The 15,264-nt window shown below is 40.8% G+C and overlaps 3 protein-coding genes across 5 annotated transcripts; 1 reads left to right on the forward strand and 2 right to left on the reverse strand.

Moving 5' to 3' along the window:
- Nucleotides 1-8: 8 nt before the first annotated feature.
- Nucleotides 9-2,661, forward strand: LOC121193570 (RING finger protein 212B-like). The gene is made up of 12 exons (XM_041055937.1): nt 9-108; nt 259-311; nt 422-496; nt 929-1,035; nt 1,125-1,227; nt 1,337-1,356; nt 1,461-1,510; nt 1,614-1,638; nt 1,730-1,796; nt 2,264-2,321; nt 2,448-2,478; nt 2,595-2,661. The coding sequence occupies exons 1-12, from the start codon at nt 9-11 to the stop codon at nt 2,659-2,661; spliced, it is 756 nt and encodes a 251-aa protein (XP_040911871.1).
- A 430-nt stretch (nt 2,662-3,091) lies between these two features.
- homeza (homeobox and leucine zipper encoding a) lies at nt 3,092-8,368 on the reverse strand. 3 transcript variants are annotated; one of them, XM_041055637.1, is made up of 4 exons: nt 7,927-8,368; nt 7,018-7,120; nt 4,536-6,591; nt 3,092-4,094 (listed from the first exon to the last, which is right to left on the reverse strand). In XM_041055637.1, exon 3 carries the CDS (start codon nt 6,562-6,564, stop codon nt 4,570-4,572), a length of 1,995 nt encoding a protein of 664 aa, XP_040911571.1. In that variant the 5' UTR covers nt 6,565-6,591; nt 7,018-7,120; nt 7,927-8,368; the 3' UTR covers nt 3,092-4,094; nt 4,536-4,569. The 3 variants fall into 3 exon arrangements, with proteins under 3 accessions (XP_040911571.1, XP_040911570.1, XP_040911569.1); XM_041055636.1 differs by having other exon boundaries at nt 3,092-6,591; nt 7,026-7,120; XM_041055635.1 differs by having other exon boundaries at nt 3,092-6,591.
- A 447-nt stretch (nt 8,369-8,815) lies between these two features.
- On the reverse strand, nt 8,816-13,338 carry dhrs1 (dehydrogenase/reductase (SDR family) member 1). Its single transcript, XM_041056224.1, has 9 exons — nt 12,952-13,338; nt 11,921-12,069; nt 11,575-11,718; nt 11,309-11,388; nt 10,852-10,984; nt 10,589-10,732; nt 10,435-10,504; nt 10,170-10,250; nt 8,816-10,053 (listed from the first exon to the last, which is right to left on the reverse strand). The coding sequence occupies exons 2-9, from the start codon at nt 12,062-12,064 to the stop codon at nt 9,917-9,919; spliced, it is 933 nt and encodes a 310-aa protein (XP_040912158.1). The 5' UTR covers nt 12,065-12,069; nt 12,952-13,338; the 3' UTR covers nt 8,816-9,916.
- Nucleotides 13,339-15,264: the final 1,926 nt, after the last annotated feature.

The raw sequence follows: 15,264 nt of genomic DNA on the forward strand, positions 1-15,264 counted from the left end.
GGCTTCAAATGGACTGGTTCCACTGTAACCAGTGCTTCACAAGAAGAGGGTCGATGTTTGCTGTGTCCAGCTGTGGCCACATCTGCTGTGAAGCGTGCGTTAAATCCAGTAAGACGGTGATATTCTGTCTGCTCCGTGTGATCATTTTTTCCCCCCACTTTTTTAACTATTCTTATCTGATCACCTCTCAGATCTGACACAGTGTGACAGAAAATTTCAGGCTTCTTATCCCTCATGTGATCATGTCTCTTCCCTCAGAGCAGTGCAGCGTATGTGGGGCCAGCTGCAGTTGTCTGCCCATCTCTGATGAGGTTTGTGAGTTTGACATATTCACTGCAGCTTTATTGTCTGAGGCCACCAGCAGAGGATTGCTTCATTTCACACTGCCAACATATTATAAATGCACACATTTCTATTTTAGATGAAGCCACAGGAAAAGGTGTTTTTCAAGGACCCTGTGAAGCTCATCCAGTCACAGCTGGAGCACATATCACAGGTCTGTCTCCTCTGTGCAGCGTGCACCCCGAGCTCCCTCTCCTCTGTCCTTTTTAATTGCCATACCAGGATTTTAAATGTCAGAGCAGTCAGTGAGTCATTCAACAAAAGACTGAAAGATTAAAAGGTTCACCTTAGTATCATTATGCTATAAAATCATTTGGGAAATCCCTGAGCTATTACCCACGAGCCAGAGTTGATCTACAGAGTCTTTTATTTTCAATGAAATTCAGTTCCTCCCCTCTACACACATCTCCATCAGTACTCTGCTGTTAAACTGCCGTTAATTTACTGCTGACTCACATTACACTTTTCATTCAGTTTACCTTTGCACATTACGGTTAATATAATGTTAAACTACTTTGCACGTTACCATTTTTACACTTTGATTCTGCCGTGCGCATTACTTTTTTACTTTCTTCACGCTTCTCAGATTGCACATTTTCAGCGGACACAGATGGAGAGAGTCACAACGCACTTCAGGCGTAAGTCTGCTGAACTGGAGGGACGTCTGAAGGAAGTCAATGAGCAGGGCTACAGGTGATTTCAGTATCTGTTATTGTACCTCTGTGGCCGAGTAAATAAAACCCTGATTGCAACGCTATTCTTCCCACGTCCGTTATCACAAGGCAACTCTCCGAGCTGAAAAGAGAGAACGCTGTCTTAAAAAAGCAACTTTCAGAGCTGAGAAGAGAGACTGCTGAGTTGAAAAAGCCACTTTCTCAGAGGAGGGTAAGCGTTCCTAAATTCTGTTAACTAAAGTTTGTCTTTCTTTAAATGCCAATGTTAAGGTGGTACATCAGATGTCTGATTTATCTTGCACACGTTCTGCTTGCCACAGGTTTCTCCGGGACAGTTTCAAAGGCCAGGACACTTTCAACCAACTTACCCATCAGAATTATTGTTTGATAATACACCCTTCAGTGTTCAAGTTTTTTAATTTATTGAATATACGTTTTTCTCCCTAAATACAGTTCTCAAAGGATGTCACTCCCCGTGGCCGTCACCTCCCCGGGTAAACCCAGATTTGAGCTGAATTATCACACTTTTGTTTTTAGTGTTGGCCAGTTTCATATTTTCTGAGTTGAATAGGTTGTGTACATGTTTTCTTTTACCAGTGACCCTTCGTTCAAGAAGTGTCAGGTATGTGTTTGATTCTTCATTTGCTACACCATCACATATCTACACTTACGAGAAAGAATTGCGTAACATCTCATGCTTGTCTGGGTCTCAGTCATTTAGGCTCGGCAGAGTCCCAGGGGTGGGCCATAGACAGAGGTGCCAGTCTCTCCTCCCTCACAGTAAGTCTCCCAGTTGCATTGGCTTCATGTCATTTCCTGTTGAGCTAAATTAATAGCATGGTTTCAAAACAGTGGAAATAAAATAAATATATAACTATATAGTTTACATTACATTACATTAAAACCTGAAGTCACTTGTTGACTTAGTCATTACAGTTTTTCCAAAAATCTGAACTCAAGATCTGCTTAGTCGTTTTTACCAGAGCTTTCAGCCACATTTCGCTGTCTTCCTCAGTGGATGAAGTGTGTACAGTTGTTATGAAGATGCCATGTCCATGACAACTGAGAAAAGTCATGGAGACAGAGTGAACTCTACAATAATACATTACGTGTATCCTTAATAGTACTCATTAAATGTTCTTCGTGTTCCATAAACTTATTATACAGAATTTTAGAGCAGAAACATAAATTGGTTTTAGCTGTTCTATAAAATCAAGAAAACACTTTGCCCTCTTTGTTTTTGTCAGACTCCTGGATCAGCTGCCTCTATCTCCAGCCACAGTTCTCTTCATGAACATGGACACAGTAAGTGTGACTGCACACGTATTTGTGTCTCAGGCATGTTCTCAGTTACTAAACTAGACACACTGTATCAGATTCAAAACTAAAAGCATCACACCCTGAATCAAAATCCTCCCCCGTTTTAAAAAGGAACACCCACATCCTCCAGCACTTCTACAAGGTAAGAAATTATTTCCATGTAACTCCAGACGTGAAATATTGCATCACATTCCCGAATTGTCATGAGAAGATTTTTCCTGTGTAATTGCTGAGTCAGTCAATATCTGTCATCCTCAGAACTCAGCATCCTGTTTTCCAGTTCCAGTTCATGAGTGGATTATCAATACAGTCTCCCAGGCGTTAATGAAATGGCTCTGTGCCAGTGACAAACATTTGTCAGTTTAAGAGTCATTAGCTGTCGTGTTCATCAGGCCTGTCACGTCTTGTTTGGGGATACAAATTTGTTTTTGCCTAGAAACCGTTGGCACATGTGATTAAATATCCTGGACACTGTTGAATATAAGTATTTTATCGTTGTTAAGCTTACAGGGATGTTGTACTGACATTACCATGTGGTTCTTCTGTTGAGGAATTAAACTGCCATGTTTATCTGGTCAATAGTTGATTCATGCTCGTCTGTTTTTTTCTGGCAATACATTTTAGCAGTTCTGCGGGTTAATTTAAACCACTTTTGGGTTTTTTTTTTTTGCTTGCTCTCAACACAGAATTTACATTGATAAGAGTTTGACTCACTTACAGCACACAAAAATAACCATCGCTGGCACACACACTTATAAAGGCAAATCCTTTACTGGTTTCCAGTGACACAGTTGTGCAAATGAGATATTTTTTTCAAACAGGAAAAAAAAAAACAATGAAAACTGCAAATGGAAATGAAGACACTAAGTGTAATGGACTTTTCCCCACAGCATGACACTTGCGTTAACTTTTCGTGACTAACAGGACAACAAAGCACAGCGATGCACACTGCTTTGTGTTCAGGTCATCTAACCTCTCTCCACACATTTCTAAGGAACTAAACTCTGACTCTGTTTAAAGCCAACTTCACCCCCTGCAGGTCGACTCAGAAGTACTTTAGACTGTGGAGTTTCTTCTTGCAACTCACAGAAATGTATGAAATAGCTAACAAATACATGAATAGATAACCCAAATGTATAACGTTTGCACTGTAGTTCATTATCTGAGTTAACAGAAACAGAATGGTAATTCTTCTTTGGATTCAAATCCTTTACTACTTACAAAGTACATGGACCCTCATCAGTTATCTACTTTGTCTATATTTTAAACCATCAAGTCATGCCCTACACCTAATAAGACAAAAGAGCTATGAAAATACTGACTGAATCAATGAGTGCAAATCCAAATCGAAGTTGGCAATTCTGATACATGTATGATATTAATGTGATTGCTGCTTTCTTAGTACTGTTAATCTTTACTGTTAAAAAAGGTGCAGTTAAATGTAAAAGACAAGCAAAGTATTCAAATAGTAAATCAAATATCACAGTAGACTAAGAGAGAATCAGGAATGTGTTTCAGAAATATGCTAAATGCATTAGTATGATTTGATGCGACAATACTTCCTGTTTTCAAAGGACGTGATCCAAAGTTTCAGTGTTAAGGGATCAAGCATGACACTGTTTGGTTTGGAACTCATCTTTTTTTTGTAAAAGAATTGGATTTAATGAACATAATGGCAGCAGGCTCTAAAACCAAAGTGCAAGATGTCAATTTGAAGTGATCATGTCCAGTGTGCTTTTCATGATAAGGAATTACTGGCTGTAAAGGAATGATGACACACAGTGATCAGTCAACATATTCATCCACATAGACATTTTTCTGGAGCAGTTACTTGTCTGCTATAGTCAGGTACCAAAAGTACAACCAGTTTAAATTATACTGCTACAATAGCATACTAAAAAAAATCTGAAGTAGTGATATCTAAACCAAAATAATAAGCTCGAAAAATATCACAAACCAGTGTACAAGTTACTGCCCTATTTACAGCAACACAGGCAGCACAATTATAATTCAAGTCGAAATATATTAGGATAAGCAGGAAATGCAGCATATATATATATAAAAAAAACAAACACAAACCTCATTTAGGGCTTGTACAGGGAAGACTGGATGTTATAAACCTGCCTCAATTAAAGCAATTTAAACCAAAGTAAGAACTATGCTTGTTGGTGCAAAGGATGTGAGGAGCATTCCACCTACTTTTATCAATGTTCTGAAGTCTGCTTCCAGTGTCTCAATCAGTAATAACAGGTTCTTGGTCAGTCTCCCCACCATCCTGTGATGCAAACCAATCTCGCACTTGCTGGTAGCTCATTCTGGATTTCTTGCATAGAGAGTCAAGGTCTTTTTCATGTAGTGAGCCTGTTGAAAGGTAATATGCTACCAACGGCTGGGTATTAGGGGAATCTGTACTCGTTCCATTTGCTTGAGATTTTCGTTTGCGGCTGCCGCCAACCCGCATAGATGTCCCAGAGCCGCTCCCGTTAGTTAAACCACTGCTACTTTGCTGGGCTGCGAGTTCTGCCAAAAACTGGTCACGGACGCCTTTTACCCAGCGCAGCTGGCCATTTTTAACAGCATACCGTGTGTCACCAAACCACTGAATAACATCTGCCCGGGGTAAACCCGTAAGCTTAACAAGTTCAGTGTAATCGTCACTCTTGGGCCACTGACAGCGTAAGAAGTGCTGCTTTAACACATCCAACTGCTCCTTGGTCTTTCTCGGTCGCCCAGCAGGGGTGAGAGCTGGGGACGGGGATGTAGATGAAGCCCCCGAGATGCGCAGAGGTGTCTGTGAAGGACTGGCTTTGGCTGAGTGGGCTGACTTCTTTGATGAACTGATGTTGTTTGAAGGCGTTTTAATGGTAAGAGGCGGGCTTCCAGGGGGTGAAGAGTATGGAGAGGATTTTAATGCACCTGGTTCCTGTGTAATGTCTGGCTCAATCTTGCAGGTCTTGGTTAACTGTAAGGGTTGTTCTTCACTTTGATCCTTGTCTTTAAAACTGTCCCCATCGCCAGAAAGCTCCTCCATAACATCACACTCTTCTGCCTCAAGGCCCCTTTCTCCAAATGCTTCCAGACTGTTTGACAAAAAGGTCTGAAAGAAATGTGAATTTCTAGTCCCATTACTACGGGTTCCCTCATGGCCCTTCACGCTGTTATGCAGACGAGTCTTTTGAGTAATAAGTGGAAGAGGTTGACTTTGTTGATCAAGTTTACCTCCCACAGCAGTGTGTTGAGAATAGCTCTGGGCTGCTGCCAGGCTTCCTCGGCCAACCCTAAGCTGGTAACGGCTGTCGCTGAACCATTTACGAATGTCATTGCGGCTCAGCCCGGTTTCCTCCTGCAAACGTCTTAGCTCGGCCTCCGCAGGCCAGTTCTCTCTCAGAAAGCTCTTTCGGAGGGCAGCCAGTTGAGCTTTAGACTTTTTGTAGCGCCCGTGTCGATGCTGTCGTGAAGATGACTCTGAAAGGTCAAGGGAGACATCAGTTACTGTACTTGCTGGCGTGTCTGCTGGTGGGCGGTAGAAGTATGAATCCTGAGGAGGTGGAAGGGTGGAACTAAAACACGGAGCAGTGGGTTTGGCTGGTTTACAGGAATCTGGTGACTCACACTTTGGTTTCATCTTCTGAGGGGTAAAGCTGGAGAGAGCGCCCTCCACTTCATCGCTATCCTTATCCTCATTTACCAGTTCCTCACAAATTTTGCTCTTGCTCTTTATTTTGGCTTCCTCAGTTCTTTCGGTCGAGTCATCATAAAGCTCAGGCACTGCTAGCTTTCGCCGTGTTTCCTCTATCTCCTCTGAAGACCAGCTGATACCATATTTAATTCTCTGCACCATGAACCACACCTTAACTTTGTCCAGTGGCAAGGCACATACCCGGGCCAGGGTGTTAACCTCACGGGATGATGGGTATGGAAATAAATTAAAGGCTTGGACCAGCTCTGGTATTGTGTCAAGTTCACGGGTCTGATCAGACTGTGTCCATACCAATTTCAGTCCCTCTGACACCAGAGGCAGGCACACAACAGAGTTGTGGTTAGTGGTGAAACTAGCCGCACCGCTTGTGTTGCTTTCCGCTGAGCTGGCAGAGTGGTGTAAATCCTTGGAGGGCCGTTTGGCTTCGAGCTTTCCTTCACATTCTGTCTTTGTTACTTTTCCTTCAAAAGACTCCTTCACGCCCACAAGTAGTCCATTTCTGCCATTATGTTCGCTGTAGGTTGCCATCTGGGATATCAAAATAGACTCTTTCACCTAGAAGAGAAACACAAACACCAATTTAGTTGTTGATGTTTTTTTGCTTGTCTCATCCACCAAACTATTTTAACTTCAGAGATAAGATTACTGCGGGGAGAAAGGAAAGTTTCTTCTGAAGAGCACAGCCAAGAGTACAGACTATGATGTTTTTAAGAACTTTCTGTCCTCATTCATTCTCAAAGTCAATTATCTGACAGCTGTTCCCCCTTCCCCCCTACTTTGCACTCCTATTCTGAACTCCCAATGAAACTAGTTGTATACTCTCTGTCCAGACTGGGTTCCCCTCCCCCAGAGTGTGGTGACTGACTTTTGTTTTGTGTGAGTGTGTGTGTGTGTGTGTGGGGGGGGGGGGGGGGGGGGGATTGGTCACAAAGGGTGGGAGCGTGTGGAATGGGCATCTATGAGAAATCCATCACGGTCTACCTTCTCACCCCTTTCCCAGTCGGTGCTTTGTTCCACTTCCAAGTACTCAGTTGCAAAAGATAAGTGTAGCCTCTTCACAAAAGGCAGATACCACAACAGAAACCTGTGGAAGGAGAAAACGAGTTGCATTAGTCACACTCAGGTCTATGTCCAGACAAACTATGCACTGAGACAGCATCGAACATCAAATTATCCTCATGAAAACTGGTTGGAAAAACTACAATAATACAAATGTGTTTTGTCTTCAGCAACAGGTGTTTAGCCTGCACTTCAACACTGTGACAATGGATGGTCAGCTTTAAAGGTTAGAAGGCTAAACACAATGAGTTATGATTCAGATTTACTTTCTGACCAGTTACTTGTTGACATCTTTGTCCCACTGTAGTCTTCGCCTAGTTATATGACTCAGTTATTAGTTAGTACTGACTGGACTCTGCCTTAGACATATCAGATTTTTGGAGGAGCCGTACTTGATTTGGGACAGCAGAGGAAATGCTGCGCATTTAGTTAGGAGGTTACGCCATGGCCGACGATTTAGGTCGCTTTGAGCCACGCAAGAAATTTTCAAGTGCACACAAAAAACACACACACACGCTCACAGACAGAGCTAACAATTACTGAGATCACTGTATTAGTCAGCCGTGACACACACACACACAAACCCACGGGGGTGAGATCATGTGTCGGCCTCCCCGGTTTCATGAGATGTTTTACTTTTAATACGCGGTGAAAGTTAACGCGTCGTATCCGTGTTTTGGTGAAACAAAGCTGTAAAAGTTGCTCCCTGTGCCAGTGGCAGTAGCAGTCCAGTGTCTCCCCCCTTTATGGCGTACTAACTAAAACGCTTCACACTGCACAGGCGCACTTCGCCATCAGACACGCTTCAGTGAAACATAAAAATAAACTTACCGAAAATGCCAAAACAGCCCTTTATCCCCGGGGTCCGTTTGAGCGAGAAGAAGACAAAGGCAACGCGGAGCTTCCCCGCTGCCACTTCGCCCCCCTTTTTTTTACGGCTGAAGTTTAAAAGGAAGAGCAGGGAAACAATGCCGTCTGTCTGTTTGACCCTTGTCTTATTTATCACGCACCTCGACGGATTACGGGCGGGATACAAAGATGCGAGGCGACCAAGTTTGTCGCCTTTCGTGTGAGTTCAGTCGTCGGCTAATTTCTCTCCGCGGAGGGCACAAATCTCTCAATCCGTGAGGTCCCGGTCGGAATTGGAGTCGCCGTTACTCCGTCCTCCTCGGTCTGTCCGTTGTTGCTTTTGTTCTTTAACTGAGAAGTGTTTCCCCTGTCCGGCCAGATCGAGGCGAGGCGGAGCTGAGGACCAGGAAGCCCAGAAGGCCCAACCGACTCTCCCACAGTGACGGTGGGGTGGGTGTGCCAGTCTGGGAGAGCAGACCATGGATTGGAGGGAGGAGGCGCTTGTATAATAAATCCGTGGCAGTAGGCTAAATATTTTCACGTCAACCATCCACCAGCACAGCGCCCCCCCGCCCCCGCCCCCCACCTACCCCAGCCAACCCCTTTCCTCTCATATCAGGGCTACAAACATCTGATATGGTTTTCAATGAAATTCATCATCAACTCAAGAGTGAGTTATCAATCTACAGCCATAGCTACCACTAAGCATATTATATACATTTTCACATTTTCTATGCAGGTTTTTGGCAGTTTTAAACCGAGAATATATAAATATATGTTAACAATTTACATTTTCACATTTATTTATATATATATACAAACAATTTTAGGATAACTATATAAATAAATAAGCAAAGAAGACTATTTCCACACTATAAATTTATTGCTATCAGTATGGAGAAGGCTGTCAAACAACATGTAGACCTTAATTTTAGGAATTGAAACTTACAAAAAATAAATTTCAACCCTTAATTGAGCATTTAAGCAAAAAGAAAAATCCAAAGAATTTTAAATTGTGTTAGGGGAAACTCAGTACTTCTAGTGGCCCTGTATCAATGCCGTAAGTGTCACCAAAATTAAGACTCAAAGAGGTTTAGATGCACTGATACACAAGAAACAGTTTATAGCCTGTTAGATTTTTCTTTGTACTGTAACAAGACAGAAGTGTACGATCAGAAGCGTTTCAGCGATACTGTGTGACCTTGAGCAATACACTGAATTCAGATCAGCTTCAGACATGATGTTCTGTCACTGAAAATAAGGCAGTTGTATTTTAGTCATTTCCATCTCAGTCACAGGTAGCATGTATAATACACTGTTAATGCTAAATATTAGAATAACAAGAATTTCTCAAGGGATTCCACTTTATTAAAGTACATATCTTTGTTATGCTTACTTTGCAGAAAGGAATGAAAAGTGTAAACAGAAGCAATTAACATTCTTTTTTTTAACCAGTTGTTATTTGCCAGTCAAATACAGTAATAGTAGCTGTAGTGCTGCAGGTATATGCGTTTAATAGAAATATAACAAATAAAAGTAAAAATAGGTGCAAAAATCTGTAATTATGTTTCTAAAATTTGTAATATCAAGCTTTAGATGTTATACACTTTCTATACTACTGAAACATGACACTACATGTAATAATAATTCATATTTTCACACTGTGGCTTCACTCACAGCTGACATTAGTGTTAAAATACAGAAAAGATGCCAATGTATTATTCATGTTTACTTCATAGAATCATATTCATTAAGCGCTCACCAAGTTAGAATAGACAGATATAGTGATTCAAACAGTATTCCTTCAAAAAACTTTGTATATATACACACACACATTCACAAGGAGTTTGGTCAGTCTAAATGTCTGGGCACCAATAAGCAATCAGTAATCATTCTGATCCATAAACTTTAGCAAGGCGTTTATAGGTTTACACTATCAGTACTGCCACTTCAGTACTGACACAGGAAATGTTTAGAACCGGCCATTTGCCATGTTGAGCACAAAGCGTGGCACACGAAGGAATGAGGGGACAACAACTGAGAGCCAGGAGAAGTACGAGGCCTGGCTCAGGAGGAATTTTAGGGATGTGTAATCAGTTACATTCCGTCCTGGAAATAAGCAGAGGAGCAAAATGTTAAAATTAAGTGCTTGATTAACCAGTTAATTAGGTTATTTCAAAAAGTCTTCAAATGTTAAAGAATTAGTAAAGCAAATACAAATTTACCGTCAACATCTTTTAGCCCATAGCGCCTTGCCAGGTCACAATTCATCAGAACTTTCCCAGTCAGCGACATCAGATTTTTATCTTTCAAGCAGAGAGAAATCATATCAAAGGCTCAGTCTGAAAATAAACAAGCCTCCCTAAGATCAAATATGAGCACACAGTTACTCAAATGTTCACTCCTATAAAGCCTCTCTCGCTGACATTTACTGTCTCCATTTAACAATCTTCTCTGAAGTGAATACCATCACCTGCAGTGTAATCCTACCTTTTGCCAGGTTGACAATGCACTTCCCACTCAGTTCTGTGGTTTCTCCTTCGGCAAATACGTCTTTAAACTGTGGAAAAGAAAATCTAGAGATTTAGCAAAAAAACTGAGGAAGCAACCATGAATAAAAATTTGCTGTTAGACAAAACCCTACATTAGAATTTAATCCGGGTGGTGTATCGGTGTCCTGTATGAACTGAGACACCAGCTCTGTTTGTACTGCCCCCGGCCACAGGCTGACTGCAACCACTCCACTACTTTTCAGCTCAACAGCCATGTCAGCTGCCATCCTGTCACACTGGAAACAAACCAAAAACAGGTTTTTATAAATATAGTATTGACATCTAATTAAATACTACACGTACTGTGTTGGATCTTGATAACATAAATCCAGGACTTAATGAGTAGAAGTCTTACCGCAGCTTTACCAACTCCATATGGCACATTGAAGAGGTACCGCAGCCCTCCCATAGATGAAATGTTGACTATCAAACCTCGACCCTGAGCCACCATCAACCGAGACGCATACACAGAGAAGATATAGTGGCCCCTGTTGGACAAATAAAAGGGGAAATAAGTTAAATATTTGTTGTATTAGTTTAAAATAATCAAAGTGCTGGAATTTACAGAAAGCATCTCAGACTATGTATCACATCACTCTCTTTTTTTTTCTTTTTTTATTGTTGTGTATCCTGACAGAGCTACTACTACTGACAGGGGGAATTCCCACTGAAGTCAAGACCAAAGAAGACAAAAACAAGTTGAGCAACAGCTGATGTCTGGAAAAATGTCATTAGATACTAAGAACTGAGTAAGCCAACTGCTGACACTGACCGCGTCACCTTATCAGACATGACTAAGTATGACAGCATACCTGAGGCCTGTGTTGTTGATGGAATCCCAAATTGATGGATCAATTTCCCAGAACTTCTTGTCCATATTGTTGAAAATAGCCTGCAATAACACACCGCGTTTAGAGTTAAGGTGAATCACACCGAGGGGAGTTTGTGGTTGGTCCACTTGCCAGATGTTTCCTTACATTCCTTTAAGCTACACGGCTTTACTCTAAATTAACAGTACCACAAGTAACTTTACTATTTCATGTATGCAATATGCCAAGTGTCAGAGCAGTATACCTACATATACTCCTGCATAGGCATTGTTAACCAGGATATCCAGCCTGCCGTTCTGTTCACGTTTGATCCGTTTGAACAGTTCTTCAATGTCTTCATCATTTGTAGAATCACAGACAACGGGCACACAGTTCCCACCCCTCTCCTTCACCTGCGTTGAGCAGCAACAAAGACAGAAGCTGTAAATACTACAACTACTACTATGACACAACATAGAAAAACACACCTTTTAACTACAATGTTTTCTAAGTCATCCACCAGACACTGACAGGAAAGAGCCTGTTTTGTTTTTTGTTTTAACTAACAGCTATCTGATTTAGCCCTTCTCAGGAAATTCAGGTCCAAAACGTTACCTCTGCAGCTGTGTCATTCAAATTTTTCTCCTGGCGTCCGGTGATGTAGACGGTGGCTCCTGCCTCCGAAAGCTGGAGCGCTATTCCCCTGCCAATACCCCTGGAGGCACCTGTTACTAAACACACCCAGCCAGACAGGGACATCTTCTCTGGGGGCGAGGAAACAATACCACATATTGCAGGCAGTAAGCTCAAACATACCATGAATATCGGTCTGCGGGGAGTTAAATATGATCAAAGGTCAACTGGGAAATTCAAAAATAAATAAATAAAACTTACAACATGATTGCGTAAATGAAATTGTGTTATCACCCACCCAATGTCCACAGTTCATTTGAAATCTGTAATCAACTTATATTTGATATTTGGTCGAGTCATTGCGACAGAGCATTTTGAATGTGCAGCTGCCATGAACGCTGATATTATAAGAGTGATATCGGTGATTCATCAATGATAAGTTTTATATAACGATAATAATCGTTATATTAAAAAAAACGGAATGTAAACTTTGTCCAAGTCATAGAAGTATAAAACTGTATCACCACTATAAAATGCCATAGCAAACCTATTGCTAAATGTTATAGGAGATAAATACAACACAATAACACCACACTATAAAAGTTAATGTTGAGGTTGGAGGGGCGCTGATAACCACCAGAAACATGTTATGTAACGAGGTCGTTTCACTCATTCAAGACATTCTTCATGTCATAAAGTCCCGTTTTTCTCTTTCTTAGAATATATCAACTCGTTTATTCTTAACAACTCGATTTTTTTTTTGGTTTGAACAAGACATGTCTCGTTTTATTTAACCTTGTAAACTGGCGTCGTTTTAACAACTGGAACCTTTCGTAATGAAAGATTCAGTCAAAGATTTATAATGACTCTTAGGAGAAACTGTCGACTCGTTTACGCGATTTGATTAAATTATAATTCATGCTTACCAGTGGCCATGCTGCTGTTATTTAACAGTTGATTATGAAAAAAAAAAAAAGTTACACATTTACAGAATGTGCGAAAGAGACCACTACCTTATTCCACAGAAAGAGCTGGATCTGGTTGGTCAAGTCCTGAAAATAGCCCCGCGACCAGGAAACTTCACGGCTGATTCCTGCTGCTGCTCTAACGTCTAACAGAGCGGAGCGTCGAGTCGCTGTATTGTGAGCAATGTGACAGTTATACGGATACTAAGGAGCCTTATCTACTGCTCTATCGCGAGAAGGCGTCAGACGCGAGAATCCAGGTGACGCCGGAGATTCGCTGGTGCAGACTTCCGACTAAACGTGAGATAAACATATTTACAGGATCTGAGTGAGCCACAGACGCTCTGAGTGAGCGACACACACACACACACACACGCTGTTGTGCTAGTTGCTAACTGAGTAACAGTCAGATCCAAACAGACCGAGACTGATGTGGTTTAGCTGATCTCAGTTTACATAACGATGGGCAAAAGTCACGGTGTCACGTTTAATTTACAACAATGCACACACGATGGCGCTATAATTCTCCTAAAAATATGCAGCATATGAATATGCAGCATGAATATATCAGTGGATAGGCCTATATATGTATATGTATACATACACGCACAGATAGATAGATAGATAGATAGATAGATAGAGAGAGAGAGAGAGAGAGAGAGAGAGAGAGAGAGAGAGAGAAGACAGTGTAGTTCAGGGGTATGTTAAACGGCTGTAATATGAACATAAAGGACAAGTCTGCACGATTTCTGGTGTAATTACTGCTTCCCTGACCAGTCATTATATGCTGTACCTGCAATTTCACTGCTGACTTTACAGAGCTGATATGAATCTGTTAAAGAACCATTTTGAATGTCCAGGGTGATCTACAGGAACATGTGCTGTTCTTGCTGCCAAAGTAATGTTACTACAATCACAATCCTGCATTTTTTCTGTCCTAAAGTATGCATAACTAATTGTTCCCATGGTATCATACCCAATGTACTGTTTCTGTTGGTAGAGTAAACTAGTGAGTGTGTAGGCTACTGCCTTGGTTTGACATCAAGATTTAGCATAGTAAAAGGTCAAAAAGGTTTCCTCTTAAATCATTTGAATCAGTGGAAGAGGACGTGTGTTTTGTGTCTTACTTGTATATTGTTTTCATATCACCAATTAAATATATTGCATAGTGACTGGCTAACAGGGGCTTAGTGGGACAGAAGTGACTGGTTAAAACGGATCCTGAGAGAGAGCACCAGTTCTATCCTTGCATCAGACCTGCTGAATCAATATCATGTCATGTCAGTACTAACGGCATTAAACACAGTAGCATTAAAATTAGTCTATAGATATGAAATGTCTGGATTAAGGTTAGAGTTAGTTTTATGGTTAGAAATGTGGTAAATTTGGGGTTTAGTTAAGGTTTAAAGATAATATTAATATGTTAATATTGGGTTTATGATTACATACTCATTATGCATAAAACAAATCAGCAATATAAACAAATTATTGAATTATTATCATTATTACCTTTTTATCGCCTGAGTTCAGTATTAATGAAACAAATAATTTGTTACTATTGCCTAATTTACCATTTTTGTTTACTTATAGTGATGGACAAATGAATGAGTAGAAAAGATTTAGTCAATCATTATCAACAGATGAACTTTACGGGAAGCTTGTAGACACAACTGTAAACAGGGGGGAAAAAAACCCTCAAAGCCCTTTTTGAGCCAGATTAAGCAAATCTATTGTACACAATGGTGGACAATATCCTGCATCATGTTACTCATTTAAAAAAAGAGAGATTTACACATTAAGCAAAGTTGCAGCTCTAAATTGTTCATATTAGAGAGTGGTTCTCTGTCTAAGTATTTGCATTAGCCTTGTGACAGACTGGAAACTTGACTTGGGTGTATCTTGTTGAGTGATCCATTATGTGCTGGCAAAGGCCCTTGGTTTGTGTTTTGAATTGAAAAAGTTAGGATTAGGTTATTATCAGGTTTAGAGTTAATTTTATCACCTGTTGATTATTAACACAGAATTACACAAATGAATTGTTCCTTAGCATTCATTTAGTTCCCAGTTTGTCCAGTTTTCTAAACTTCTGGTTACTGATATCTCATAACACAGCAAGAGACCTTGAAAGCATTTCGTCACTCACTTTCAACACATGAACTTTACAGGAAACCTACAAAGAAAATATAGTTCTATTGTGTCTTTTTTCTTGCTTTTTGAAAGAAGAGCAAGCCAATAGCAGAATCATTTAATTTGCCAAGCACATGTTTAAAATTATACGACTCATAGGTCGTATTTCAATAATTCTTATCCATTCAGAGCAGTGGGCAGTGGGCCTCAGATTCCAGGGGGTTTCTTTTTGTT

Source organism: Toxotes jaculatrix, chromosome 14 (genome assembly GCF_017976425.1).
Source record: "Toxotes jaculatrix isolate fToxJac2 chromosome 14, fToxJac2.pri, whole genome shotgun sequence".
Lineage (NCBI taxonomy): Eukaryota > Metazoa > Chordata > Actinopteri > Toxotidae > Toxotes > Toxotes jaculatrix.

Coding starts and splice junctions, on each gene's coding strand:
- LOC121193570 (XM_041055937.1), top strand. CDS start 9: ATGGACTGGTTCCACTGTAACCAGTGCTTCACAAGAAGAGGGTCGATG. Junction 1,639..1,729: donor CTTCGTTCAAGAAGTGTCAG/GTATGTGTTTGA, acceptor TCTGGGTCTCAG/TCATTTAGGCTCGGCAGAGT. Junction 2,322..2,447: donor TCTTCATGAACATGGACACA/GTAAGTGTGACT, acceptor CGTTTTAAAAAG/GAACACCCACATCCTCCAGC.
- homeza (XM_041055636.1), bottom strand. CDS start 6,564: ATGGCAACCTACAGCGAACATAATGGCAGAAATGGACTACTTGTGGGC.
- dhrs1 (XM_041056224.1), bottom strand. CDS start 12,064: ATGTCCCTGTCTGGCTGGGTGTGTTTAGTAACAGGTGCCTCCAGGGGT. Junction 10,985..11,308: donor ATCAACAACACAGGCCTCAG/GTATGCTGTCAT, acceptor TTTGTCCAACAG/GGGCCACTATATCTTCTCTG. Junction 10,054..10,169: donor TGGGCTAAAAGATGTTGACG/GTAAATTTGTAT, acceptor GCTTATTTCCAG/GACGGAATGTAACTGATTAC.